Source organism: Muscardinus avellanarius (genome assembly GCF_963383645.1).
Source record: "Muscardinus avellanarius genome assembly, chromosome: 1".
Classification (NCBI taxonomy): domain Eukaryota; kingdom Metazoa; phylum Chordata; class Mammalia; order Rodentia; family Gliridae; genus Muscardinus; species Muscardinus avellanarius.
The window spans coordinates 178,534,497-178,561,895 of NC_137786.1; the positions used below are offsets into that span (position 1 = coordinate 178,534,497).

The window sequence follows — 27,399 nt, forward strand, 5'->3', positions numbered from 1 at the left end:
TGCCCCTGCCTGTTCCTCATCCTTGTCCAGGCCTACTCAGAGCCTTGTCCCGCTCCAGGGCCGGTGATTCTACTTGTCGTTTCTCAGCAGTGCCAGCCACCATAGAGTCACCAGCACGGACAGTGCACTGCAGCTCCATCAGGCATTTGGGCCAACTTCAAGATTAAATGTATCAGCCAGTTAGGTTAATTATTTCCATCTGTTTAGCCCTCCAAACATATATATGTATCCTAGGAGAGGGAGATAGACTAGTTGACATGTTTTATTAAAAAGAATAAATTCGATGCATTTATAAAAATAAGAAAAAGTGTGATGGGGTGGCAAAGAACTAGTCCTGTGATTTTTAACTGATTTACATATTTTGTGTATAAATATTTTTTCATCAAAAGTTCCAAATCAGGGATGGGTCCCACACACCACACAAAATATATTAGAGACATTTATATGGATAGCAGGAAGGGAGACAGAGGGCTGAAATTTTCCAGGCACCCAGTGATTGATGGGGGCTGAGGCTCCCCCTGACGCTTTATTGAGTTTCCGATGATTATCTCTCGCTGAGACATTTTTTACAGATGACGGTCGAGCTGTCACAATGGACCATGGGGGAAAAAAACCCAACAATAATAACACTTTAATCTTTTTACTGCACTGCTCCCTAGTATCTCAGATTCATCTTCCCTGACGCACGCAGTTCATTATTCTGCCCCTCCCTGGATGGGAAATAAAGGGAAATAAATATATATGTAGACACACTTACCCACATACATACACACACACGGAGTATATAAAAGCAGCCACCTCAGAACCAGAGAGGGGCAGAATTTATTGTTCTTTTTGCAAGTGTTGAGGTTTATTAGTAGAGATGCTGGGTTGGCTTGGAATTGGCTATTAATTACAGCATTTTGTATTTGTTTTTTATTGCAAGTTTTTAACATCTTGAAGAAAAGGCAGAGGAGAGGCAAGCAGGTGCAGAGATTGGGAGCACTGAGGGACCCAGTTGGACCAACCAGGTAGCATAGCTGCTAAGAGGAAGAGAGAGGACAGTCGCAGAGGATCCCTGGAGCTGGAAGAATGCGGCTCTGGTTAGGATGAAGGGCAGGTATAGGGAGAGGGTGACTTCAGGGTAACTGTACACAAATCAGAGGGGTTCAGATACCTCTGAGCCCGTTGCTACTCTGAGATAGCAGAGGTGGGAAGCAGAAGTTCAAGCAGAGTTTGGATGGCTCTATAAATAACAGTAACAGCCTTAAGAGCTTGCTCACTTCTTCAGTTTGATGGTGTGAAGGTGAGGCATGGGCTCTGGAAAGCCACATCTGGCCCTATAGTCAAAGGAGGGGTCAGGGCCACACTGACTCTAGCAACCTTTTTCTTCCCAGTGTACTGACAGCCTTCCCAGTGTCCTCTTCCATTTCATGGGCGTGAGAGAAGGTGGGCTTGGGGATCTCTTCATGTGTCTCCAGTAGAAACACTGCTCACCCAGTATTCCCTTTAATTCGTCAAAGCTCTTGTGAGCTCCTACTATGTGCCAGCTTCCATGCTGTACTACAGAGGGGTGATGGTGGAGTGAGCAGGGTCCTCTTCATAAGGAGAAAGCTTCAGTCCATGAGCAGAGAACATGGTACCTGTGAGAGCCATTCTTGAGCAAGGGCTAGTCCTCCAGCCATAGACCAACCTCAATGACCATAAGTGCCTTCCCTGAATGAAGGAAAGGAAATCTAGAAGATAAAATGTCTGTCCTTCAAGAACCTGTTTTGTCTTTGGGAAGACAAGGCTGATGCCCATTCACTCAGGTAATATTGGTCAAGCATCTACCTTATGCAAGAGTATACACATGAAGCAACCCAAGAACACAGACTGTAAGAGGAAACATTAGCTAATTTGACGTAAACAAGACATTACTAAAACACAAAGAGGAAAAGGACATGAAATTAGGCTGCTTGAGTCATGAAGTATGGGTAACATGTAAACAAATGAAAGGAAAACATAATGAAGCCAATTCCTTCACATATAACAGAATTGAATAAGCCAACTAAGCCATTGACTACTGGTGTGTGTGTGTGTGTGTGTGTGTGTGTGTGTGTGTGTGTGTGTGTGTGTGTGTGTGTGTGTGTGTTACTGGGAATGGAACCCAGGGGCATTCTACCTCCAACCTATACCCCAGCCTAATTTTATTCTTTTATTTTGAGGCAGAGTCTCACCAAGTTGCAGAGGACCTCACTAAGTTGCTGAGGCTGGCTGCAAACTTGCAGCCAAGGACTGGGATTACAACAAGCATGTACCACCACGCCTTGCCTAATGTAACTTTGAACAAATTACATAACCTCTCTTATTTTGTTTGTTTTTTCATTTATTAAATAGGAATAATAATATGACAGCCTATTAATGGTTGTTGGGAGGAAAAGAGTTGTAAAGTGGCATATAATAAGTGTTTAATAAATGGAAACCAATATTTTCTTATTGCTTTGAGAGCTAAATATTTAGTTGTCTGAATATTAGAGGAAGATTCTTAGTCTTGGGAGTTTAGCCTTTCAGACTCTCCTGTGCCCTTTATTCAGTATGAAATGGGCCCCTGCCATTGCCATTCTCCAGTTAGGATGGTATTAGAGATGAGTCTAGCCATTAGGATGGCCTCAGGAAGAGGGAAAAAGAAATACTAAATTTATTATCACTTATTGAGTCTTCCCTACATGCCAGACAATAGGCTCAGCTCCTTATATACATTTGTAAATATAACAGCTTTTTTGAGATTTAAGTCACATGTGATTCACTGGTTTATAGTATGTTCACAACCATCACCACAATCAATTTTAGAACTTTTAATACCTCATGAAAAAACCTCATATCCATTATCAGTCATTCTCCATTTCCCCTCAACTACCTCCAGTCGTTGCAACTTTAGTAATCTACTTTCTATCTCTATAGATTTGCTTAAACTAGACATTTTGTATAAATGGAACTGTAGGACATATGATCATTTGTGATGACTTGTTTTACTTAGCATAATGTTTTACCCATATTATAGTATCAGTACATCATTCCTTTTTATAACTGAATAATATTTTGTTGTATAGATATGTACCACAGTTTTGTTTATCCAGTCATCAGTTGAAGGACATTTGGGTTGTTTCTGCTTTGGGCTATTATAATAATGCCTCTGATTATTTGTGTATGGGTTTTTTTGTTTTTTTTTTTTTTTACTTTCTTTTTTTTTTTTTTAATTTATTTTTTATTGGTGCAATGTATTCATACATCATAGTGGTATAAATAAGATACTTTTGTAGACATACATGCACACATCGCCCAGTTAGCCCCTACCCGATCCCCACCCCATTCCCTCCCCATCCCTCCTTCCCACGCTTGGCCCAGTGGTTGACATCTAGTATTATAGCAATTTATACAATATTAACATTGATAATCTCACATAACAGTTTCATTTGTCTGGTACCAAACTTTTGATGACTTAAAGATAACATTTCAATATTTCTTTTTGCTTTCTTTCTTACCAGAGAATATTTTTTTTTCTTTTTTTTTTTTAGGTGAAACTATCATACATTTATTTATTTATTTTTCAGAAAAAAATCTATCCTGATATGGAATATGGGCTCTAGATACCCAAAACAGTCTCAAAGAAGAACAAAGCTAGAAGATGTATATTTTCTGATTTCAAACCATATAAAGCTACAATAATTGAAACAGTGTAGTACTGTTCTAAAGGCAGATATATAAACCATTGGAGCTAAATAAAAGCCTAGAGATAAATTCTTCCATACATTGTCAAGTTATTTTTGACAAGGTTTCCATGAACTTTTGGTGGAGGAAATACTAGTCTTTTAACTAAATATTGTTGAAAAATAATAATAAATGAAAAATAATAAAATTGGACCCTTACCTAACACATATACAAATATTAACTCAAAATAGATAAAGGACCTAAATATAAATCTTAATACTATCAGCTTTTAGAAGAAAATCTGGGTCATAAAACCTCACAACATTGAAATTGGAAGTGATTTCTTGGATATGATTTCAATGGCACAGGCAACAAAAGGGTAAATAAACTCCCTTAAAAAATAAAAAAAATATTGTATATCCAAAGACAATGTAAACAGAGTTAAAAGTTACTGATGCTCTTCCAAGAGTTCCTCCTATGACCCATTTCTCCCTAACTCTCACATATTAGGGAAAGCATCTGATTTCTTATTTTTTGTGCCTGACTAATCTCACTTAGCATAATGTCCTCCAGCTCCATCCATTTCCCTGAAAATGATGTAATTGAGTTTTTTTTGATGGCTGAGTAAAATTCCATTGTGTACATATCCCACAGTTTTGTAATCCATTCATCTGTTGATGGACATCTTGGCTGGTTCGATAGTTTGGCTATGGTGAATTGTGCAGCTATGAACATAGATACACATGCATTAGTTTGATAGTTTGGTTTCTTTTCTTTTGGGTAGATACCCAACAGTGGTATTGCTGGATCAAATGGTAGATTTGTTCCCATTCTTCTGAGGATTCTCCATACTGTTTTCCAAAGTGGTTGCACTAATTTGCAATCCCACCAACAATGTCTTAGAGTTCCCACTTCTCCACATCCTCGCCAGCATCTGTTGTTGTTTGTGTTTTGAATGATGGCCATTCTAGTTGGAGTTAGGTGAAATCTCAGGGTAGTTTTGATTTGCATCTCTCTGATTGCCAGTGATGTTGAGCATTTTTTCATGCATTTATTGGCCATTTGAATTTCTTCTTTTGTGAAGTGTCTATTTAGTTCATTTGCCCATTTTGTTATTGGATGTTTTGTTTTCTTAGTGTTGAGTTTCTTGAGTTCTCTGTATATTCTAGATATTAGTCCTCTATCAGTGGTGTAGGTGGCAAAAATCTTCTCCCATTCTGTTGGCTCTCGATTGAGATTCTTGATAGTTTCCTTTGCTGAACAGAAGCTCTTCAGTTTCATGCAATCCCATGTATTGATTCTCCTTTTAATTTGTTGTGCTTTTGGGGTCTTGTTGAGGAAATGTTTGTCTGTGCCTATGTGTTGTAGTGTTGGACCTATGCCCTCTTCAAGGAGCTTCAAAGTCTCTGGTTTAATTTCCAAGTCTTTGATCCATCGTGAGTTGACTTTTGTACAGGGTGAAAAAGTGGGATTAACATCCAATTTTCTGCATATGGTTAACCAGTTTTGCCAACACCATTTGTTAAAGAGGCTATCTTTTTTCCAGTGTATGTTTTTGGCCCCTTTGTCAAAAATCAATTGGCTGAAAGTGTGTGGACTTGTTTCTGGGTCTTCTATTCTGCTCCATTGGTCTATATATCTGTTCTTTTGCCAGTACCATGCTGTTTTTATTACAATGGCTTTGTAGTATAGTTTAAAGTCAGGTATTGTGATTCCTCCTGCGTGGTTTTTGTTGCTGAGAACTACCTTGGCTATTCTGGGCTTTTTGTTATTCCAGATAAATTTAAGGACTGATTTTTCTATGTCTGTGAGGAATGATCTTGGTAGTTTAATGGGCATTGCATTAAATCTGTAGATCAGTTTTGGGAGTATGGCCATTTTAATAATATTTATTCTGCCAATCCATGAACATGGAAGGTCTTTCCATCTTCTAAGATCTTCTTCGATTTCTTTTTTCAGTGTTTTATAATTTTCTTTGTAGAGATCTTTTACCTCCTTGGTCAAGTTTATTCCTAGGTATTTTATTTTTTTGTGGGAGATCCTAAGTGGAAGTGTTTTCTGAATTTCTTTTTCAGTGGATTTATGGTTGGTGTACAGGAAAGCTTCTGATTTTTTAAGATTGATTTTGTATCCAGATACCTTGCTGAATTTGTTGATCAGTTCTATAAGCCTTTTGGTTGAGTTTGTTGGGTTTTCTAAGTATAGTATCATGTCATCTGCAAATAGTGAAAGCTTGAGTTCTTCTTTTCCTATTTGTACTCCTTTGATTTCCTTTTCTTGCCTTATTGCTCTGGCTAGAGTCTCTAGTACTATATTGAAGAGAAGTGGTGATAGTGGACATCCTTGTCTCGTTCCAGTTTTTAGGGGGAATTCTTGAAGTTTTTCCCCATTTAATATGATGTTGGCAGTGGGCTTATTGTAGATTGCCTTAATAATGTTGAGATATGTTCCTTCTATTCCAATTCTCTGCAGTGTTTTTATCATAAATGGATGTTGAATTTTATCAAATGCTTTTTCAGCATCTATTGAGATGATCATGTGGTTTTTGTCTTTGATTCTGTTTATATGATGAATTACATGGATTGATTTTCGTATATTGAACCAGCCTTGCATCCCTGGGATGAACCCTACCTGGTCATGGTGAATGATTTTCTTGATGTGGTTTTGAATGCGTGTTGCTAGTATTTTGTTTAATAGTTTTGCATCCAAGTTCATCAGAGATATAGGCCTGTAGTTTTCCTTCCTTGAACTGTCTTTATTCGGTTTGGGTATTAGTGTGATGTTGGCTTCATAGAATGTATTTGGGAGAGTCCCGGTTTTTTCTATTTCCCGAAATAGTTTGAGTAGTATTGGGATTAGTTCTCCTATAAAGGTTTTATAGAATTCACTTGGGAAACCATCTGGTCCTGGGCTTTTCTTTGATGGTAAGCTCTTTATTGCTGTTTCAATCTCTTTAATTGTTATTGGTTGGTTTAAGTGTTCTATATCTTCTTGACTCAGTTTAGGAAGGTTGTATTTATCTAGGAAGTTGTCGATTTCCTCCAGGTTTTCCATTTTGTTGGAGTATAGTTTTTCAAAGTAGTTTCTGATAATCCTCTGGATTTCTACGCTGTCAGTAGTAATGTCTCCTTTTTCATCCCTTATCTTCATAATTTGGGTTGATTCTCTCTCTTTTTTAGTTAGGTTGGCTAATGGTTTATCAATCTTGTTAATTTTTTCAAGAAACCAGCTTTTAGTTTTGTTGATTTTCTGTATTGTTTTTTTATTCTCTATTTCGTTAATTTCTGCTCTAATTTTAATAATTTCCCGTCTTCTGCTGGCTTTGGGGTTCAATTGTTCCTGCTTTTCAAGGGCTTTGAGGTGTGTCATAAGGCTATTTATTTGAAGATTTTCTGTTTTTCTTATGTGAGCACTCAGTGCTATAAATTTTCCTCTTAATACTGCCTTCAAAGTGTCCCAGAGGTTTTGATATGTTGTTTCTTTATTTTCATTTGTTTCTAGAAATTTCTTGATTTCACCTCTTACATCTTCTATGACCCATTCTTCATTCAGAAGTGTGGTGTTCAGTCTCCACATGTTTATGTTGTTTCTCTGAGTCTTCTTATAGTTGATTTCTAGTTTCATTCCATTATGGTCTGAAATGACACAGGGAAGTATGTAACATTTTTTAAATTTGCTAGTGCTCATTTTGTGTCCCAGGATGTGATCTATTTTGGAGAAGGTTCCATGAGCAGCTGAGAAAAATGTAAACTCTGCTGTAGTTGGGTGAAATATTCTATATGAGTCCAACAGGTCCATTTGGTTAATGGTGTTCTTTAGTTCTGAGACATCTTTACTGACCCTTTGTCTGGAAGATCGGTCTAGTATTGTGAGAGGTGTGTTGAAGTCTCCCAGTATTATTGTGTTGGGATTTATGTGTGACTTCATATCACAAAGAGTTTGATTTATGAAAGTAGCTGCCCCTATGTTTGGGGCATAGATGTTGATTATTGTTATTTCCTCTTGCTGGACTATTCCTTTTACCAGTAAGATGTGACCTTCTTTGTCTCTTCTAATAAGTTTGGGTTTGAAGTCTAACTTGTCTGATATCATAGTTGCTACTCCTGCTTGTCTTCGAGTACCATTAGCATGGATTACCTTGCTCCAGCCCTTTACCTTGAGTTTGTTCCTATCTTTACTTGTAAGGTGTGTTTCTTGTAAGCAGCAGATGGATGGATTCTGGCTTTTAATCCATTTTGCCACTTTATGTCTTTTTATTGGGGAGTTGAGGCCGTTTACATTAAGTGTGATTATAGAGAGATAATTTTTAATTCCCAACATGTTAAGATCTTATTTCTGTTTAAGATACTGTTTATTCTTCTTTGCTTAGTTGTCTGCTGGATGGGAATTCTTGTTTCTTTGGTTCTGGCGTGTATTACCCATTTCCTCTTTGCAGTTAATCTCCTTGAGTATTTTCTCTAGCGCTGGTTTTGAAGACATAAATTCCTTCAGTTGCTGTTTGTCATGGAAGCTTCTTATTTCCCCATCTAATTTGATGGATAGTTTTGCTGGGTAGGAAATTTTTGGCTGGAAGTTGTTTTCTTTCAGAGTTTGGAATATGTTACTCCAAGCCCTTCTGGCTTTCATAACTTGGTTTGGGAAGTCTGGAGTGATTCTAATTGGTTTGCCTCTGTATGTCACGTGGCCTTTTGTTTTTGTTGCCTTTAAGATTCTCTCCTTGGCTTCCACATTAGTCATTTTGACAATTATGTGGCGTGGGGATCCTCTTCTCTGATCCTGTCTAAAGGGAGTTCTATAAGTTTCCTGGATCTGTGTATCGACCTCTTGCTCTATGTTTGGAAAATTTTCTGCTATTACTTCCTTGAAGAGATTGTTGATCCCTTTGGTTTCACCTTCTTTTCCCTCCTCTATTCCAATTATTCTTAGGTTAGCTCTCTTGAAATGGGCCCATATTTCTTCAATGTCAGATTCCTGCTGTCGGGTTTTTTTTTTCTAAATTAGAAACTATGCGTTCATTTTTAGAATGATCATCTTCAAGGAGCGAGATTCTATTCTCCATGTGGTCTAATCTGTTGTTTATACTTTGGATTGAGGCCTTTACTTCATTAATTGCATCCTTTATCTCTTTTTGACTCTCTCTAAATTCTTTTCGAAAGTCCTCTATTATTTCTAAAGTTATTTTCCTAATTTGATCTTCTAGAGATCTTTGGATTTCTGTGTTATCAGATTCTGATGTTGTGGGGTTGTTGGCATTCACTGCTCCATTGTTATTTCTCTTTCCCATGATTTTGGAAGTTTGTGCCTTCTCTGGGTTCTTCCCCGAGTCACTACGAGTTCACTTAAGATGCTCTGGATCTCGTGTCTGTGGTATCTCAGTCACCACTACTCCTTAACTGGTTTGTATCACAAAGTCTCAGACCCAGGGAGTCAATCAAGGCTGCTTAGACCGTGGGGAGTGCCAAGTTGGGCGTTCTCCAGTGGGGAGTTGTGACTATGGTATGATATCTCTGCCACTGCCACTCCCCCCCTGGGCTGCACTGCTAAAATCTCCGACCCAGGGAGACTATCTGCGCAAGTCCCTGGGAGCGCAGTACTGGGATTTCTTCCCTAGGGGTCACAATTTGACTCACGGTTATTGAGTGCGCTGATGGAGCTGTAGTGAACTTGGTGGATTCGCTGCTGCCGCCACTGGCAATATGGCACCACTGCCACGCCCTTGGCCGTGATGCGGCGTATTTCTTCTCTGGTTTTGAACTCCGCTCTGAGTCCCTGCCAGTTGTGCTGTGCTCGGCCCTTGGGAGCTTTAGATGTTCCCTGCACCAACAAAACTGCTGACTGCTGCCCGGCTGTTCAGCACCTGCTCACCTCAGCTTGCTGTCAACCGCTCCTCTCAGGCTCCTGGTGGCTGGTTGAATGGATTGGTCTAGGGCCGTCCGGTGAACTCACCACTGCCGCCAGCAGTAAGACGCTGCTTCTGCGTCCTAGGCCGCGAGGCCAAAGTACCTCCTCTCTGGATTTGAGCTCTGTTTTGAGTCTCCCTCCTCTCTGGAGCCTGGTGCTGCTAGGGGAGATGTAGGCCGCTCCGCTCCGGCCGCTCTGCGCCCGGCTCTGGCTGCTCTGCACCGCGGGTCTGGCCACTCCGGCCGCTCCGGCCGTTCCGCAACGCGGCTCTGGCTGCTCCGACTGTTCTGGCCGCTCTGCTCCGGCTGTTCTGGCCGCTCTGCTCGGCTGCTCTGGCCGCTCCGCTCAGCTGTTCTGGCCGCTCCGCTCCGGCTGCTCCAGCCGCTCCACTCCGCGGCTCTGGCCACTCCGCGCGGCCGCTCCAGGCAATCCGCGCTGCGGCTCTGGCTGCTCCGGCTGTTCTGGCCACTCCGCTTGGCTGTTCTGGCCGCTCTACTCGGCTGCTCTGAACCGCGGCTTCGGCTGCTCTGCACCGCGGGTCTGGCCACTCCGGCCGCTCTGGCGGTTCCGCGACGCGGCAGGCCGCTCCACTCTGCGGCTCCCCCCAATCCGCGCTGCGGCTCTGGCCGCTCAGCGCCGCGCGGGCGCGGCACTTCGGGCTGGTTTTTTTCTGGTGTCTTGTTTTTCCAGCCCTTTTTCTCTGTCCCTTGTAGTTACCGTTTTTATTTCTTTGCTGGTGGTGTTTTCTGGCTCTGAAAGGCGCTGGTTTTGTGGTAGTAGAGTTGGATTGTTAGCGGGACTTGTAAGTGCCGCTTTCCTCCGTCGCCATCTTCCCGGAAGTCCTCGTATGGGTTTTTTTGTGTTGGACTTTCCAAACATGGGCTTTGGGGAGAGCATTCTGGGTATCCTCAGCTTCTGTTATGGTTTGGATTTAAAACCATATCCCCCCAAACTGGGTGTGCATGCCTATAATCCCAGTACTTGGGAGTCTGTGACAGGAGGATCACGGGTTCAAGGACAGCCTCAGCAAGTATTGAGACTCTCGTCAACCTAACAAGACTCTCTTTCAACATAAAATTAAAGTAGGGTTGGGGACAGGGATAGCTGGGAGGTAGAATGCCCCTCAATTTCATCTATAGTATCACAAAAATAAAATGTCCCCCCAAACCTCACATGCTGCCAAGGCAGCCAAGTTCACGGTGGAGAAAGGCTAGAGGAGGTGGGTCCCTGGGGATATGTCCATGGGGACTTTGTCAGTCCTGGCCCTGCTCCCCTCTCTCTGCTTTCCAGCTGCCATGAGGTGAGTAGCTTTTCCTCTGCCGTGCCCTACAACCTTTGAAACCTCTCAGCCGTGAGCCAGTAAACCTTTCTTCCTCTAGGCTGTGCTTGCCAGGTACTCTGAAAATAGAGACAGAAATGCAGACTAAAACATCCTCCCTGGAGCAAGTCCACATAGGGTAGGTCTGGCCAGCCCTGTGTCCTTCTCTTCCTCACAGGAGCTTCAAGGTGGAAAAGACCCTCTGAGACCATCTAGGCTAGTGGACCTCAGAGCATTCTGAGGTACTCCACAGTGGGTAGTTGTTTTGTTTTTTTGTTTGTTTGTTTGTTTTTGGTGGTACTGGGAATGGAACCCAGGGGCCTTCTATCTCTGAACTACACCCTCAACCCCTTTTTTTTTTACAGTGCTGGAGGTGGAACCCAGGGGCATTCTACCTCCGAGCTACATCCTTAGCCCTATTATTTACTCTTTTTAGATTTGAAATAGTGTCTCGCTGAATTGCAAAGGGCCACGCTAAGTAGCTGAGGCTGTTTGCCAACCAAAATCCTCCAGTCTTCACCTCCCAAATGCTGGGATTACAAGTGTGCACCACCACACCCGGCCCCAACCCTATTTTTTATTCTTTATTTTGAAACAGGGTCTCACTAATTAGCTGAGGCTGTCTGCGAACCTGTGATCCTGCTGTCTCAGTCTCCCAATAACTGGGTTACAAGCGTGAGCCACCACACCTAGCTTGCAGTAGACTTTTTAAATGTGCATTCCCAGGCTCTGCCTGTTGACTCAGAATGTCTGGAGTAGGTCTCTAGAATTGACATTTTTTGACCAGTTACATAGGTGTTACTGTCCCTCCTAAAGTTTGAGAAACATTGATATAAAAATTTTTCTATTTCACTTTATTTTATTTTATTTTATTTTATTTTTTGTGGTACTGGGAATGAAACCCAGGGGCATTCTACCACCAAGCTATACCCCCAAGCCCTATTTTTTATTCTTTATTTTGAAACAGGGTCTCACTGAGTTGCAAAGGGCCTCACTAAGTAGTAGCTGAGGCTGTCCATGAACCACGATCCTCCAGTCTTAGCCTTCCAAATGCTGGGATTACAAGCGTGCGCCACCACGCCTGGCTAAAACTTTTCTATTTTAAAAACAAAGAGGGAGCTGGGCGTAGTGGCACATGCTTGTAATCCCGACATTTGGGAGGCTGAGACAGGAGGGTCTGGGTTTGTGGCCAGCCTCAGCTACTTAGTGAGGCCCTATGCAACTCAGTGAGACTCTATTTCAAAATAAAGAATAAAAAATAGGGCTGGGGTGTTGGTCGGTGGTAGACTGCCCCTAGGTTCCACTTCTAGTACTGCCAAAAAAAAAAAAAACAAGGTCGAGGCAGAGGAATTGAACCACAATGTCCTTTAGTGAGAGGGTTAGCCTTGAACCCAACTCTCTTGTCTCCTACTCTATTCTTTGTGATCCCATGCTACTTAGTTCATTAATAAAGACCATCACATGGCTATAACTTAGATTATCCTAAGTTCAAAGCCCTGCTGGATCAGGCTCTACTGCCTGGACAACCTCATCTCTGCCCACTGCTTCTCCTGCCTTAACTTGGTGTTCCAGACTTGATACGGGTCCGAAGTGTCTTGAATGCAGTTGTTACCCTCTGCCTGGCAAACTTCCCCTGGTCCTCAGAACAATCTTTCTGGGTGATTCTTCCCCCAGCCATATTCCATGTGTGCATCCTTGCTCCCATCAGACACGTCGTCCATACCCTAGCACTTACTGCACTGGGGAGCACGGTAATGGTAAGCGCATGGGTAGGCAGATGGATGAAGGCTCATGTGAGTTTGTTGCTGAAGCTGCATGAAATACTGAAGTGATGCTATATGGATTACAGAAAATGATATGGACCAGTTACTGTCATCCATGAGGAGCCAGAACAGAAGAAAGAACTCTAACCCAAGAAAGTATGACAGATAGAGTTGCAAGACAATAAATAATTAACTGCTGTGTGGTTACATAGAGGCAATAGGACAGGCATTCAGGGCAGAGCTGGGAGGAGAGGGCTTTCCTGGGAGAGGAGAACTTGAGTTGGGTTTTAAAAATTAGGCAGGATTTGGAGAGGGAAGAGGGCCTTCTGGGCTGCGGAAGGAAGTGGAAGGCCTTACCCTCTCCACCTCTCCAGGGACATTTTCTGTTGGCCCAGCACTGGAAGTCTCCCTCTTGCCCCTCTCCTGGCAAGTGCGAGGGACAGAACTGACCACTCCCACTGAGGCTGAGGAGGCAGCCTGCTGACCCTGGCAGGAGGATGGCTGTTTCTTGGGTTATGGTGGGGATTTAGTGAGATAATAGATAAATAGAACACTTATTATAAAAAGGCTGTTTCTCTCTAGTAGTATGAATTCCCAGAAGAAAATTAATTGGTGTACACTATTTGGAAGCTCTGTACACTTTTTCTGTTTAAAGGTGTTGTTGGAAAGGAGAAAAATGATGCAATGAACTCACTCTCTGTGGTGGGAATCTTAGGCTCCTCTGGGTTTCTGTAAACTTCTCCCCAGCCCCCACACATTGTAGATGGACCCTGAGCAGTGGCAAGAGGGGGCAAGTGCTCTGATTCTAACTATAGAGCTAATGATGCCTCAGCTAATATTCTTCTTTGCCTAAGCATTGGAGCCTCAGGTGGGAGGAAGCTGAGGTCCCAGAGGCTTCCTAGATCAAAGAGACTCTTGGTCAGAGCTTAGCCTAGTCCCTGAGCTTCATGTCAAACCAGGCTTGAGCCCGTGGACATTGGCAGAAGCTGCACAGTATAGAAGACAGAGGAGAGGCCCAGACAGGCTTGGGGTCTGGTCCCAGTTCATCACCGACCAGCAGTGCACGTCAGGCAGCCCCCCTGGCCTGTGTAGGCCTTCATCTCCTCATCTGATATGTGGCCTCTGCCCTACATGGCTTGTAATGAGGGCAAGGGAATGGTCACCTGAATTGTTATCTAAGCTGTAAAGTGCTGTACAGACATAAGGGTTATTCTTGTATTTGTCGTATTAGTCAGAGAGGTTCCTCTGGTGGAGACGTGCTTACATCTTTGAAGGCAAGGGCAGTGCTAGACCATTAACGTTAGTGGCTGGTAGAGGCTGAGCCTGAGGGAGAGGGACTCGTAGCTCTGCTCACCTTTCCTCTGCACAAGTGAGCAGTAAATAAAGCTTTTGTTATCTGGAGACTACTCATCTTGCCTCGTATACCCTTTTTCAAAATCTCCCCCAGTAGACTTAGCAGTGTGAGGACAGGAGCCATGGCAGGTTTGTACCTGTATCCTCAGTGCCTACCTAGCCCAAGGGAAAAAGGAGTATTAATAAATGTTTATAGTAATGTTTTTAAAAGCCTATTATCAGATTTGATTTTCATAATATTTAAATATTCAGTATTCTTTTTTTTTTTTTTTTTTTTTTGCAGGTCTGGGGATGGAACTCAGGGGCATTTGACCTCCAAGCTACACCCCCTGCCCTATTTTTTATTCTTTACTTTGAAACCGGGTCTCACTGAGTTGCAGAGAGCCTCACTAAGTAGCTGAGGCTGTCTGCGAACTGTGATCCTCCAGGTCTCAGCCTCCCAAATGCTGGGATTACAAGCGTGCGCCACCACGCCCGGCTAAATATTCAGTATTCTTAAAATGATTGCTGAGCATGCCCATTTTCACAAGTGGAAAAATTTGGTAAATGGCAGAGCTAAGATTCATTCGTCATGACACCTTTGCCTTAAAAAACGATTTCTCGTCATGGAAGGCAGTGCTGGGGAGTGTCCAGGGCTACATGGACAGTGTCAGGGACTCTTTTTCACCTCTGTTGACTCCCTGGCACAGGTGAAGCCAGGGCCTCATGCAGGTTATTACATCAGGGCACAGCCCTGCCACAGGCTCCCAGACTGACCCTGGCCATGGCACCTAGGCATAGACTTCTCGACATCAAAGGCAGAAGTGGGGGCAGAATGATGCCTGTCACTCCCCCTGTAGTCACAGGTGTGTAGGCCCACCAGAGAGAAAGAAATGGCAGGCTGGAGGGGAGGCAGGAGCCTGATCCCATCTCCCTCTGTGCAGGAGACAGGCTAGAAGATGTCTTTGTTGGGAAGGAGACGGTTCACTGGCTGAGGACCAGCTGTAAACATGGGGCCTCCGAGGACCACCTTGGTGGCCAGCTGCCGAGACAGGCTTGGGTGAATCCCTTCTGCTCCCGTGGGTTTGCTTACTCTTCCTCAGGGAGGGTGGGGTGAGTGCTCCTTTCCCTCTGCCTCCTTCCACTGTCAGCCATATAAGATCTAGGGAGCAGGGGCTTTAGCAGGTTAGGAGCTGGGACAGGGCTCCTAACTGGGTGATGTGGGGAGAAAAGTTAATGCTGAGAGTGTGAAATGGGTCCTGCTGAACTGGGTTGGGTCCCAGCTCTACCATGAATCCTGTCATCCTTCTGAACTTCAACGTCCTCCCCTGTAAAATGGGAGCAGAGACTGACTACACTTCACAAGGCTATTCTGAAGTAAAAAAAATAAATAAATAAAAAAGAAATGAAACCGCTTTACAGATTATAATGCACTGTTCTATACTATATACTATACTATTCTATTCTATACTCCCAAAGAGTATTCTATTGAACACCAATACTCCGAAATTTTTAATAAGGGTTTGGTGAAAAGAGGCCATCTGATGAGAAGCCGCTTAGTGACATCGAACGAAGCGCGTAGTTTTACTTTTACCTCAGCCTCCATTCCCACGCTCCCCGAGCCTTTCCAAGAGGAAACGTGTATGCAGATTTCCCAAAGGATCCCCCTCTCTCTTTTTTTTTTTTTTTTTCTTTTCACAGAGAAAATACACTTTCAAAAGCCCAAGACTAGCCAGACTGGATACTAGCCAACATTTATTGAGAAGTACTATATGCCACACACTGTACCAGATATCTTCATTCAATATGTCTCTTAATCCTCAAAGCATCTCATGAAGAGGTTACTGTTAGTATCTCCACTTACAGATAAAAGAAGTTGGGTGAATTGTGCAAGACTACAGTCAGTAAATTTAGAACTGGGCTTCAAGTGCAAGTTTTCTGGCTCCAGCGCTTATTTATTTAATAGCCACACTGTACTCCCTCTGCTGAACACTTGTGGACTGGTCTTAATCATTATTATTATTTCTAAAACAAAGATGACATAATACTGTGTATGTATGTCATGCAGGTTGAGTATCCCTTTTCTGAAATGCTTGGGACCAGAAGTATTTCAAATTTTGGAGTTTCTGGGATTTTGAAACATTCGTATAGATTTCACTAGTCAAATATTTCTAATCCAAAAATCTGAAATCCAGATGCTGCAAAATCAGAATGGGGGGGGGGCAGTGTATATAATCCAGGTCTCACTGAGTTGCTGAGGCAGGCCATGAACCTGTGATCCTCCTATCTCAGCCTCTCAAGTACTGAGATTACAAGTGTGTGCCACCACACCCTGCTAGAATCTTTTTTTTTTTTTTTTTTTTGCAGTACAGGGGATGGAACCCAGGGGCATTCTACCTCCAAGCCACACACCCTGCCCTATTTTTTATTCTTTATTTTGAAAAAGAGCCTCAGTAAGTAGCTGAGGCAGTCTGCAAACTGCAGTCCTCCTGTCTCAGCCTCCCAAATGCTGGGATTACAAGCATGTACCACCATGCCTGGAATCTCTTTTTAATATACTTCTATTAGTGTGTTGAAACCGTATATCATAGTGAGGTTCAATGTGATGTAGACATGCATGTATATGGAACTTGGTATATTTCCTTCCAAATCCCATCCCTTGTACATGGTTAGTGAGATTGGTAGTGATACCTTTATATGGACATAGCCCCAAATCAGAAACTTTTTGAGCATCATATCTACACTCAAAGTTTTGGTTTTCAGAGCATTTTATATTTCCATTTTTTTATTAGGGCCCCTCAAGCTATGTTCATTTGTTGATTCAACAAGTATTTGTGGCCAGACACTACTAAGCTCTGAAGATAATCACACTGTGTGGCCTCATTTGGGTTTTTTGGCATGGCGGGGAAACCTAGTCATGTAAGCGAGTGGCTGCAATAGGTTGTAGTAAACACAGTATTTAGGAGATGCTCAAGGTTCTAAAGGATCTCTTAGAAGCAGTAACTACCTCAAACTTAGGAGGAATCACCCAGTGAAGTGATTCTAATTAGAGATCTAAAATTAGAGTTAGCTGTCTAAAGGTCTGTGGGAAGGGCAATGAACGTCCCAAATAGTAGAATATTGTTTTGAAAGCTCATAGGCAAGAAAGAGCATTAGAAAGGGGGTAGTGACAAACTAACGCATGTGTATCTATGTTCATAGCTGCACAATTCATCATAGCCAAACTATGGAACCAGCCAAGGTGTCCATCAACAGATGAATGGATTACAAAACTGTAGGATATGTACACAATGGAATTTTACTCAGCCATTAAAAAAAAAACTCAATTACATCATTTTCAGGGAAATGGATGGAACTGGAGGACATTATGCTAAGAGAGATTAGTCAGTAACAAAAAAATAAGAAATTGAATGCTTTCCCTAATATGTGAAAGCTAAGGAGAAATGGGTCATAGGAAGAACTCTAGATGAAAAAGGAAATCCTATAGAGGAGCAAACAAGACAGCCTAAATGAGGGGATGGGAGGGGAGAAGAAGGAAATTCTCTAAAGCACACAATGTACTTAAACATATCGAAGTCAACCACTAAACCAAGCATGGGAAGGAGGGATGAGGAGGGAATGGGGTGGGAATTGGGTAGGGGTTAAATGGGTGATGTGTACATGAGTGTCCACACAAGTTTTTTTTACCCTATTATGATGTATGAATATAATGCACCAATAAAAATTTTTTTAAAAAAAGAAAGGGGGTAGTGAGAGATGAGACCCCAGAGGGGAGCAGGAGTCCTTTGGAGTAGACTTTCCTTGTTAGCTGGGCTGTGATGCTGGTACTCTGATGACCTTTGAACCAAAATAGCCCCAGCTGTATTTCTTGAGGCCATCCTCTTTTTGTGGTAAGCACCCTGTGTATAGTTCTGTCATTGTACTTATGAAAGCATGCTATAAATCTACTCATTGGTCATATTCTTGCATTAGACCGTTAACTTTGAAGTCAGGAACTGTCTTATTCTTTATTATATCTCCAGAAGTTACCACCATACATTGGAGCTCATTACACATTGTTTGTTGAATGAGTGATGGGTTTTCTTTGTAAAATGGATTACACCCTTCTTGCTTTCTTGAGCCAACTATCACTTTTCCTCAGGTTCATCATTATATCCAGTAGTTAATGTTCTATGTGGCAGTTCAGTGATGCCCTTAGGGCTTTTTGAGGTGCTGTGCTCTGAATTCTTTTTGCAGCTTTTCATTGTCCTGTTCTTTTCCTTCCCTGCCTGGCCAGTGGTTGATTGTAATCAATCTGCTTGATTCTAAAGCATCTTCTCCAACCTTATTTTCTTTTCCTAATCTGCAGTGGGCTAGAAACAAAATCACCTATCATGATCTGATAAAACTATTTGTAACTAAGAGTTAATATCTCATATCGAGGTCTTAAGGGCTCTTGTGGGGAAAATGTAGATGCCATTACACATGGGGTCTGTGTGTCAGCTGCTCAGAGGCTTTCTAACTTCCTGTTCTTCTCCAGGAAAGATCAGATATCATCCCAGGGATGGGAATCAAAGGTCAGCAGCCTGGAGAGCCCTTGTCTGAAGTAGAAGTGATGGTTGATTTGATTCTGTAGACTAGAATGTGGTCTAGTATCTAGCTACAGGCTCCCCCAACTTCATGCTGACCAAATATTTGAAGTGTTCACACCCAAACTAGCTTACCTGGGTACTGGCTACACACCTCAGGCCATTTCTTGGTAAGGACAAGTTCGAAGAGATTGTGTTTGCACCTTCACCAGAGCAGGAAAAGAAGAGGAAGTAAGAGCCAAGGCTGGAACCAGAACATCCCGGCTCTACTTCTTTCTCTGGGCTCTGACTCCCTCCTTCATTTGCAAAATGAGGGTGGCAGTGTGGTATGATGGAAAAAGGACTCAGACCCAGGTTCTAGTCCTCATTTACCCCTCCACTCCCCAACACACACACACACACACACACACACACACACACTTTTGTGAGACGGGGGTCCAGTTGTTTTGTTTTGGTGGGGGGACAGGTTCTTGCTATGTTGCCCAGGCTGGCCTCAAACTCCTGAGCTCAAGCATCCTCCCACCTCAGACTCCCAAGTATCTGGACTATAGGTATGTATAACTTCAGAGCTTCAATTTCCTCATTTGTAAAATGGGAATAATAATTCCCATTGTGATTGTGAGAAGCCACCAGTGTAAGATTGTGTGACATGACTGCTTGGCACAGAGCAGGTCAGCAAATGAAATCCGTTCCTATCAGAAAGAAGCATGACAGTTCTCTGACTTTTGGAACTTGAAATAGGATGTTCAGTCTTGCAGGAAGGGAAATATGTAAACATTATTTCAAGAGCACTCAGGAAAGAATGATTTAGGAATGATGTGGTACTTTTGACTCCCTAGACAAGGTCCCCTCCTCCTCTCTATCCCATGAGAGGTGAGAGGATCCTACCCATTGTAGGCCATATGCCATGGCTAGGAGGGAAAGTGTACAGCTAGCCAGGGCCCAGATTCCACCCAGCATCTCAGCTCAGGAGGGAGCATAAGACAGATTGCACAGGAGCCAGGCAGAAATCCCATCACCCGAGCAGAACAGATAGAGCTCAGAGGGGTCTCCTTTCCTAAGGGAGGGTTCAAGAGGTAGAGGGACCTTCTAATTCATTGTCTAGACTGGAACTGTCCAGAACAGCAGGTGTAAACCAAGATCATTCTGAATGAACAGGCTGAACAGGGTGTGTGGCCACCCAGCCCAGGAGTCTTATGAAAGTGATGAACTGATTTTAGGTTATTTTATATCAAAGAGAATCATGACTGTTAGTACTAGAATGCACCAGGGGTTTTTGGTTCTTTTTTTTTTTTTTTTTTTTTTTTTTTTGTGTGTGTGTGTGTGTGTGTGTGTGTGTGTGTTACTGGGGTTCCTGGAAGCCCTTCTACCTCCGGGCTACACTCCCAGACCTATTTTTTATACTTTTTTATTTGGAAACAGGATCTCTTAAGCCAGCGGGGCTGGCTTCGAACCTGTGCGATCCTCCTGTCTCCGCCTCCCAAGCGCAGGGATTACAAGCGTGCGCCACCACGCCCGGCTGGTTTTTGGTTCTTGAACCACACTAAATGCTTATTCTTTTTTATTTTCAAAAGTGTTTATATAGATGCTGGGCATGGTAGCACATGCTTGTAATCCCAGCAATTGGGAGACCAAAACAGGAAGATCACAGTTCGCAGACAGCCTCAGCTACTACTTAGTGAGGCAGTGAGACCTTGTTTTAAAATAAAGACTAAAAAAATAGGGCTGGAGGTATAGCTTAGAGGTAGAGTCCCCTGGGTTCCATCCCCAGTACCACAAAAAAAAAGTGTTTATAGGTATTTATTAAAAGTAAAAAAGCAAATAAAAAATTGAATATACAGTAAATTCCAACTTTGTAGGGGATTCACACATGTAATATGAAATCTAGAAAGGTATATGCCAAAATATTAAATGCATCTTCTCAAGTTTGCTAAAATATTGGTTCTTTTTCTTCTTTGCATTTTTCTGTACTTTCAGTGTTTTACTTTTCTAAGTTAAAAAAGTTTTTTGCCAGGCATGGTGGTGTACACTTGCAATTCCAGTACTTGGGAGGCTGATATAGGAGGATTGCAGGTTTGTGACCAGCCTCAGCTCCTTAGTGAGGCCCTCCGTGACTTAGTGAGACCCTGTTTCAAAATAAAGAATAGAAAACAGGGCTGGGGGTGTAGCTTGAGGATTCAATCCCCAGTACAATAAATAAGTTTTTTACGTTAAGATTACTTGCTAGATTGTAGACAATCAGAAGAGAGAAGAATATTGCTCTTCTAAGAACAGCCTCTGTGCCTGTCCCATCTTCCCCTGTCCTGCCCCGGCCTTCCTTCTTCACCTGGATTACTCTTCCTCATCCTCTTCCAGTTACTTGCCTTTTGGGATCTTCTCATGCTGGGGCTGAGCTTAGCCTCCACCCTACCCCATTTCTATATCATCCCATTATACCTCTAACATAATATTTATCTCAAACAGTACTCTCAACATCTGCTTATTGTCTGCCTCCCTCATCAGATCAGGTCAAGGCCTTCAGCCAATTCATTTCATGTCCTCAAGAATTATCCTAACACACATTAAATGTTAGTAAACATTTGTGGAGCTAACCAGCCTCTGTTTTACTTCCTCTTGCCCCGCACAGGTAGCCAGGCACATAGTATAGGTCCCACTTAATGTTTAGTAAGTAGATAATGAGTGAGTTTGTGAATTAAAATGCCAAGAGACAGCAGATTAAAGTGATGGCACAAGCATTTGTTGCTAATTGAAGGGTTTATGTTGCTGTCTCCCCCAGTACTGGTCACCCGAGAGGATGACTTCAACAACCGGCTGAACAACCGCGCCAGCTTCAAGGGCTGCACAGCCTTGCATTACGCCGTCCTTGCCGATGACTACCGCACCGTCAAGGAGCTGCTGGATGGAGGTGAGAGCAGGAGGAGGGGAGAGGTTCCTTGGCAGGCCCTCCCGTCTGGAAATGCCATGTTCCCCAGCAGCCTCAAGAGTGGCCGCACTTCCCCCAGAGTCATAACACGCACGCTACTTGCTCTCCTCTGGCCAGTTTGTGTTCTTTGCCCACTTGTGGGTGTGCTGCTCCACGCCACCCTGTCGGTCTACGTAAGTGTGAATGTTCTTGATTGCTGGGCTTCACCAAAGTAGAGTCTGTCTTCCCTCACTGTGGCCTCCAGAGCAGGACCAAGGGAACAAGGGAAAGTCTCTTCAAACTGCTACTCACCAGTCAAAAGATGTCCCTTTTTTTTTTTTTTTAAGGAACTGGGGATTGAACCCAGGGGCATTCTACCTCTAAGCTACATATCTATCTATCTACCTCTATCTCTCTCTCTCTCTCTCTCTCTCTCTCTCTCTCTCTCTCTCTCTCTTTCTCTCTCTATTTTTTGTGGTACTGGGGATAGAACCCAGGGGCATTCTACCTCCAAGCTATACCCCCAGCTCTATTTTCTGTATTTTGAAACAGGGCCTCACTAAGTAGCTGAAGCTGGCTGAGAACCTGTGATCCTCCTATCTCAGCCTCCCAAGTACTGGGATTGCAAGTGTGCACCACTATGCCCGACCTGAGGCCCTGTTTTAAAATAAAGAACAAACCAGGCATGGTGACACACGCTTGTAATCCCAGCACTTGGGAGGCTGAGACAGGAGGTTCACACAGGTTCAAAGCCAGCCTCAGCTACTTAGTGAGGCTCTCTCAGCAGCTTAGTGAGACCCTGTTTCCAAATAAAGTATAAAATAGGTCTGGGAGTATAGGCTGGAGGTAGAAAAGCCCCTGGGTTTCACCCCCAGTACCACAAAAAATAAAAAATAAAAAAACAGGACCTCATTAAGTTGTGGAGGGCTTCACTACATAGCTGAGGCTGGCTGCTAACCCACAATCCTCCTGTCTCAGCCTCCCAAGTTCTGGGATTACAAGTGTGCACCACCATGCTCAACTAAGATGTCCTTCTTGATCCCACCCCCACCTCAGTTTCAGCTGCGCCCTTCCCTTACTCTGAGCCATGGCACCCTGTTCTCTTCCTTCATTGTATGTGTCACAGTTTGAGCTTGCCTGTATTTGTTCAGTAGCCATCTCCCTATCTTGACTGAGCTCTCAGAAGACAAGAACCATAGCTGGTGTGTCTAAGTGTCCCCAGTACCTAGCATAGTACTCGGCATATTAAATACTCGAGTAGTAAACACTTGCTGAATGACAGATGCCCTCCCTTTCAAGAGCATCACTTTAACTGGAAGAACAGTATATACTATCCCTATATTTGGGCTGGGCTGGGCCTGTTTTAAGTTTGGTTAGAATTACCTGCCAGACACCTCCCAAGCAATCACCTTTCCTCTTGCTTCCCAGCGTGCCATTCTAGTTTCTAGAAGCATCTTGCCAGAATGTGTGAGGCCCAGGTTCTGATGAGTACTGGCATAGAACTACCTGTTCATACCCTCCCTGCTACTTCTTGGGGGCCAGGGACCTGGTTTGGAGCTGGACCCCATGGTCTTCTCTTAGAGGTCATTCTCCAAGAAACCTGACTGCTGAAAGGGTCCTCTGGGCCACTCTGATTATTCCCCTTCTTCCTCCAACAGAAATCCATTCAGCAGCTAGCTGGCTGGCATTTTCTTGGGTTCTGTGAGAGACTGAGGGATCCTGCTTCTTCCTCAAGTAGTTTGTTCCATTTTACTTCAGCTCTGACTGATTGGGACATCTTTTTAATGAACTGAGATCTTTTTTGTAACTTCTGCCTGCTGTCATCTTCTACCGAGAAGCAGCCTTCACAGAGAGTTTTCATCCCAGAGCCTTTGTCTGCCATGCCTAACATCCCCCAGATCATCTTCTAGCCCTTGGGCTGGAAGGACTTCCCAGGAACCCCCAATCCTGCCACCTCCTATCAGCCACAGCCACACAGCCACACTACCACCATCTACAGAGGACCTTCCCCAGAACGTGCCTTGGGCTGGCACTTAACCAGGAAGGCCAGGACACTCCTGGATGTGGTGACAGTGCCTGGGATGACTGGTACTTTTGGTGTAAGGACTTTCTGCTCTCAGAAACAGAGGCTTAGAAAACATCTCCAAGAAGGATTCTAACTTCGTCCTCTAGAAAACTCCACAGCTTTGTGGCTAAGAATTGAAGAATGCACCATAGGGTTTCTCTCTGCCATGACTTAAAATCAATCAGTGCTCCCAGCCTTTGTCTCGTGGTTATAACCCCGCTTCTCCCAGCCCCCAAATGGACAGAGTTCACTCTATGAGCAGCCCCTCGTGCTTGCCTTCCAGATCGAACACCTTTGAAGTGAAAAGGCAAGGGCCTTTTATGGAGCTCTCTCCACCCTCTCCCCCGGGCCAAGGCTAGCCCTTTGAGCCGTTCCAGGGGCATGGTTCCTGCCTGGTGACTTGGAACCGATGCCCTGAGCCCCCACCTTTGCATCTCTCCCACCTGCCATGTTAGCCAGCATCCATTTACACCCTCTGCCCTAGCTTCTAAGCCTCAAGGGCCAAAACCATTAACTCGCAATTTTCTCCCTCCTGGACCTGTTGAACAAGGCTCCAGGGCCTGCAGGCCTGCCAACTCTGGCCTCCCTCCCCTCTTTGCACGCCTTTGGTCTGCCTGTGTGTGTGACCAGCCAACCGAGAGGCAGGATCCTGCTCTCTTGTCCTAGGGGATATTGCCAGTAACAGTTCTGAAGTCTTTTGACCTCAGCTGACCTTCTCCAAAGGGTCTGCCTTCCTTACTGCGCTTCCTCCAGCTTTGCTGCAGCAACTTGGAGGGAGGTTCATTCTGTGAGCTGGCCTGTGCTCATCAGGTCCACATCAGCCCTTCTAGAAATTGCCTCGGCAGCAGGGACTTAGGTTCCCCAGATCTTAGAGGGTTAGAGCTAAAGGGGGGTAGCTTCTCTTCCTCTCTGGCTAGACGTCCCCATTTGAGCTGGGAGGAGGCCTGGGTGGTAGCTAGTATTAAGCCAATAATATGGATGCCCTCCAGCCCATTAGGAGGCAGCATGGAATAGTAGGAGAATCTCGCTTCAGAGTCAGGCTAGTGTGAGTTTGAATCCCAGCTCCCCTACCCATGAGCTGGGTTGCCCGGCACATTTTACTTAATTCTCTAAGCCTCAGTTTTCTTATATGTAGAATGAAACCAACTTCACAGGGATAGTGTAAAGTCTGTAAAAATCCCCAGCCAACATTTGGGAGATGTTCCACAATAGATGGTTATCATTATGACAGATACAGAAACCCAATGCCCATCCTAGCACCTATGATCCCATCCTTCTTAATTCTCTCTGTATTCAACAGTCCCTCCCTGTATTCCCTCTCTTCTCACTCGATCCTCAGGCTCCAAGGCCTCCCTCTCACAGGAGCTTTTTCTGTTGTCTGGTCCACTGCCACTTCCTCCCTTGAACTCGTACAGTGTTAGAGCAGCGCAGAGCAGACTGCTCGGGGCCACTTCATCATCCCAGGAGCTCCTGTCACATAGTGAAAAGGGCACAGGCTTTGGAGTTCAGCAGATCTGGCTTTAAATCACAGCCCTGTTATGTGACTCTGGGCACGCCACTTGCCATCCTGACACCATGGACCTCATGGCATCCTAAGATGAATAAAGCAAAGTCTTGCTAACCTTGAGAGACTCGGACTCGGTCAGTGGAGTCAGATATAGAAACAGGCCATGACAGTGGGGCAGGTGCTTTGGCAGGGAGCTGGACAAGGGCTCTGGGCACCTAGAGGAGGAAATGCATTCTGCCTGATGAACAGGGAGATAGAGTCAGGGGGTAGGGGGAGGACTTATGCCTTATCAGGAAGGGCAATGGGAGTTTGCCAGACAGAGTTCTCTGGAAGGGTTTTGAATCAACTGGGACCAATCTTCTACCACCAGCCTCCACAGAAAAGTAAGTAGACCGGCCCATGTATTTACCATCTGTGAAGGCGCTGCCTCTGCTTGTGCTCATAACTTGTGAGTAGGAAGACTCTCTTCCATATTTAACTACTAGTACAAGAAGGGGTGGGGAAGGAAGGGAGGGAGATGGGGAGCAGTGGAAAGAGGAATAACCAAGGAAGGTAGCTGGAGCGGCCTGCCTCAGGACCTTGGGTCTGGCTCATCGCAGTATTTCCAGATCTGTTAAGGTACATCAGCAACTGTTTTCTCTCTGGGATGTGAGCCTGCTGGCAGATTCGTCTTCCTAACATATCTAATGATGATGTCCTTTCTTGCCCAGGGTCCCTTCAGTGAGTTGAGCCCTAACGCTCTCAGGCATCTGTTGTACACAGGAAGTAACTTCTCTCCTAAGACATTGAAAGTGGTACTAGGCGTATACCACTCTCAGGAGAATTGAGAATGTCACTGCTCATAATTTTCTAAGTGTGGTTCAAAGCAGAAACTCCGTTTGAGAAAGGCTGCAAGGAAAGAGCACGAGCTTTGGCGCCAGGAGCTCTGCCTTTAGTAGCTGCATGGTCCTAAGCGTGCTACCAAGCACTCTGAGTTTCTTCTACCTCATCTGGAAATAAGATGAGGCCACCTACATTCTGAGGTGTTAGAACGATTAAAAATATTCTACAGAGCACACACTTGTAATCCCAGTGCTTGGGAGGCTGAGACAGGAGGACCACACAGGTTCCAAGCCAGCCTCAGCTACTGAGTGAGGCTCTCAGCAACTTAGTGAGACCCTGTTTCCAAATAAAGTATAAAATAGGTTTGGGAGTATAGCCCGGAGGAAGAAAAGCCCCTGGGTTCCACCCCCAGTACCACACACACAAAAATATGTTCTATAGAGTAGGCATGTCATATGTAGTGTCTGCTACTAATTAATTGCCCACTTGTTTAAAAATTAATTCTAACTGGGTATGGTGGTACACTGCCAGTACTTGGGAGCCTGAGACAGAAAGATCACAGGTTCTAGACAAGTAACTTAGTGAGATCCTGTTTCTAAATAAAAAATAAAATAGGGCCAAACGTGATGACGCATGATTGTAATTCCAGCATTTGGGAGGCTAAGACTGGAGGATCATGGTTTGAAGACAGCCTCAGCTACTTAGGCCCATTGCAACTCAGTGAGACTGGGTTTCAAAAAATAAAGAATAAAAAATAGGGCAAGGGGTATAGCTCAGAGGTAGAATGTCCCTGGGTTCCATCCCCAGTACCATAAAAACCAAACAACAACAAAAAAAGAGTGTGTGTGTGTGTGTGTGTGTGTGTGTGTGTGTGTGTGTGTGTTACTGGGGACTGAATTCAGGGCATTCTACCTCCAAACTATACCTTCAGCCCTATATATTTTTTTAACTTTGAAACAGAGTCTCACTAAGTTGCTGAGGGGTTCACCAAGTTTCTGAGTCTGGCTTTGATCGTATGATCCTCTGTTTCAGCTTCCCAAGTACTGGGATTATAGGCATGCAGCCCTGTGCCCAGCAGTGCCTTTACTCTTGAGTTCTTTCTGCTGCTCCAGTCCTTTTAAGACTGCTTCTTAGGCTGATGAAGTTCTACCAGTGAATCCCCAGCTCTCATGCCACCTTCCTCTGATATCTTCCTTGTCCCTGGCACTTTTTCTCAGTACCACTAACTAGACCAACGTAAATTGCCAGACTGTGCCTCCCCCCCCCCTTCCATCTCCTTTGCTATACAGTGCCCTGCTTAGTATTGAGTACGTTTTTAGAGGCACTGATAAATCTCTAAAACCACTGTAGGCTCCGGGAGATGTGGTATCTTTCCTAACCCACCCACCCTTAATGTCCTACTGTGCCTAGCCTTTTAGAGCCTCTCACCTGAGTCTTCTCTTTCTGGCTGTCTTTCTCTTTCTGGTAGACCAGTGTCACTTCTTTTTTAGCCAGAGTATTCTTCACCTCAGGTGCTGTGAAACCTAAACTACTTTCCCAGAGCCTCCCTCA

At 44.0% G+C, this 27,399-nt stretch overlaps 1 protein-coding gene across 3 annotated transcripts in view; it reads left to right on the plus strand.

The window, feature by feature from the left end:
* Positions 1-27,399, plus strand: part of CLPB (ClpB family mitochondrial disaggregase) — a gene marked incomplete at both ends in the record, with an annotated part of 164,441 nt that overhangs the window by 68,027 nt on the left and 69,015 nt on the right. For all 3 annotated transcript variants that reach the window (XM_080695225.1, XM_080695224.1, XM_080695226.1), the window contains one exon: positions 21,329-21,457. In XM_080695225.1, coding sequence (XP_080551351.1) covers positions 21,329-21,457 — 129 coding nt within the window. The remainder of the gene's footprint in view (positions 1-21,328; positions 21,458-27,399) is intronic.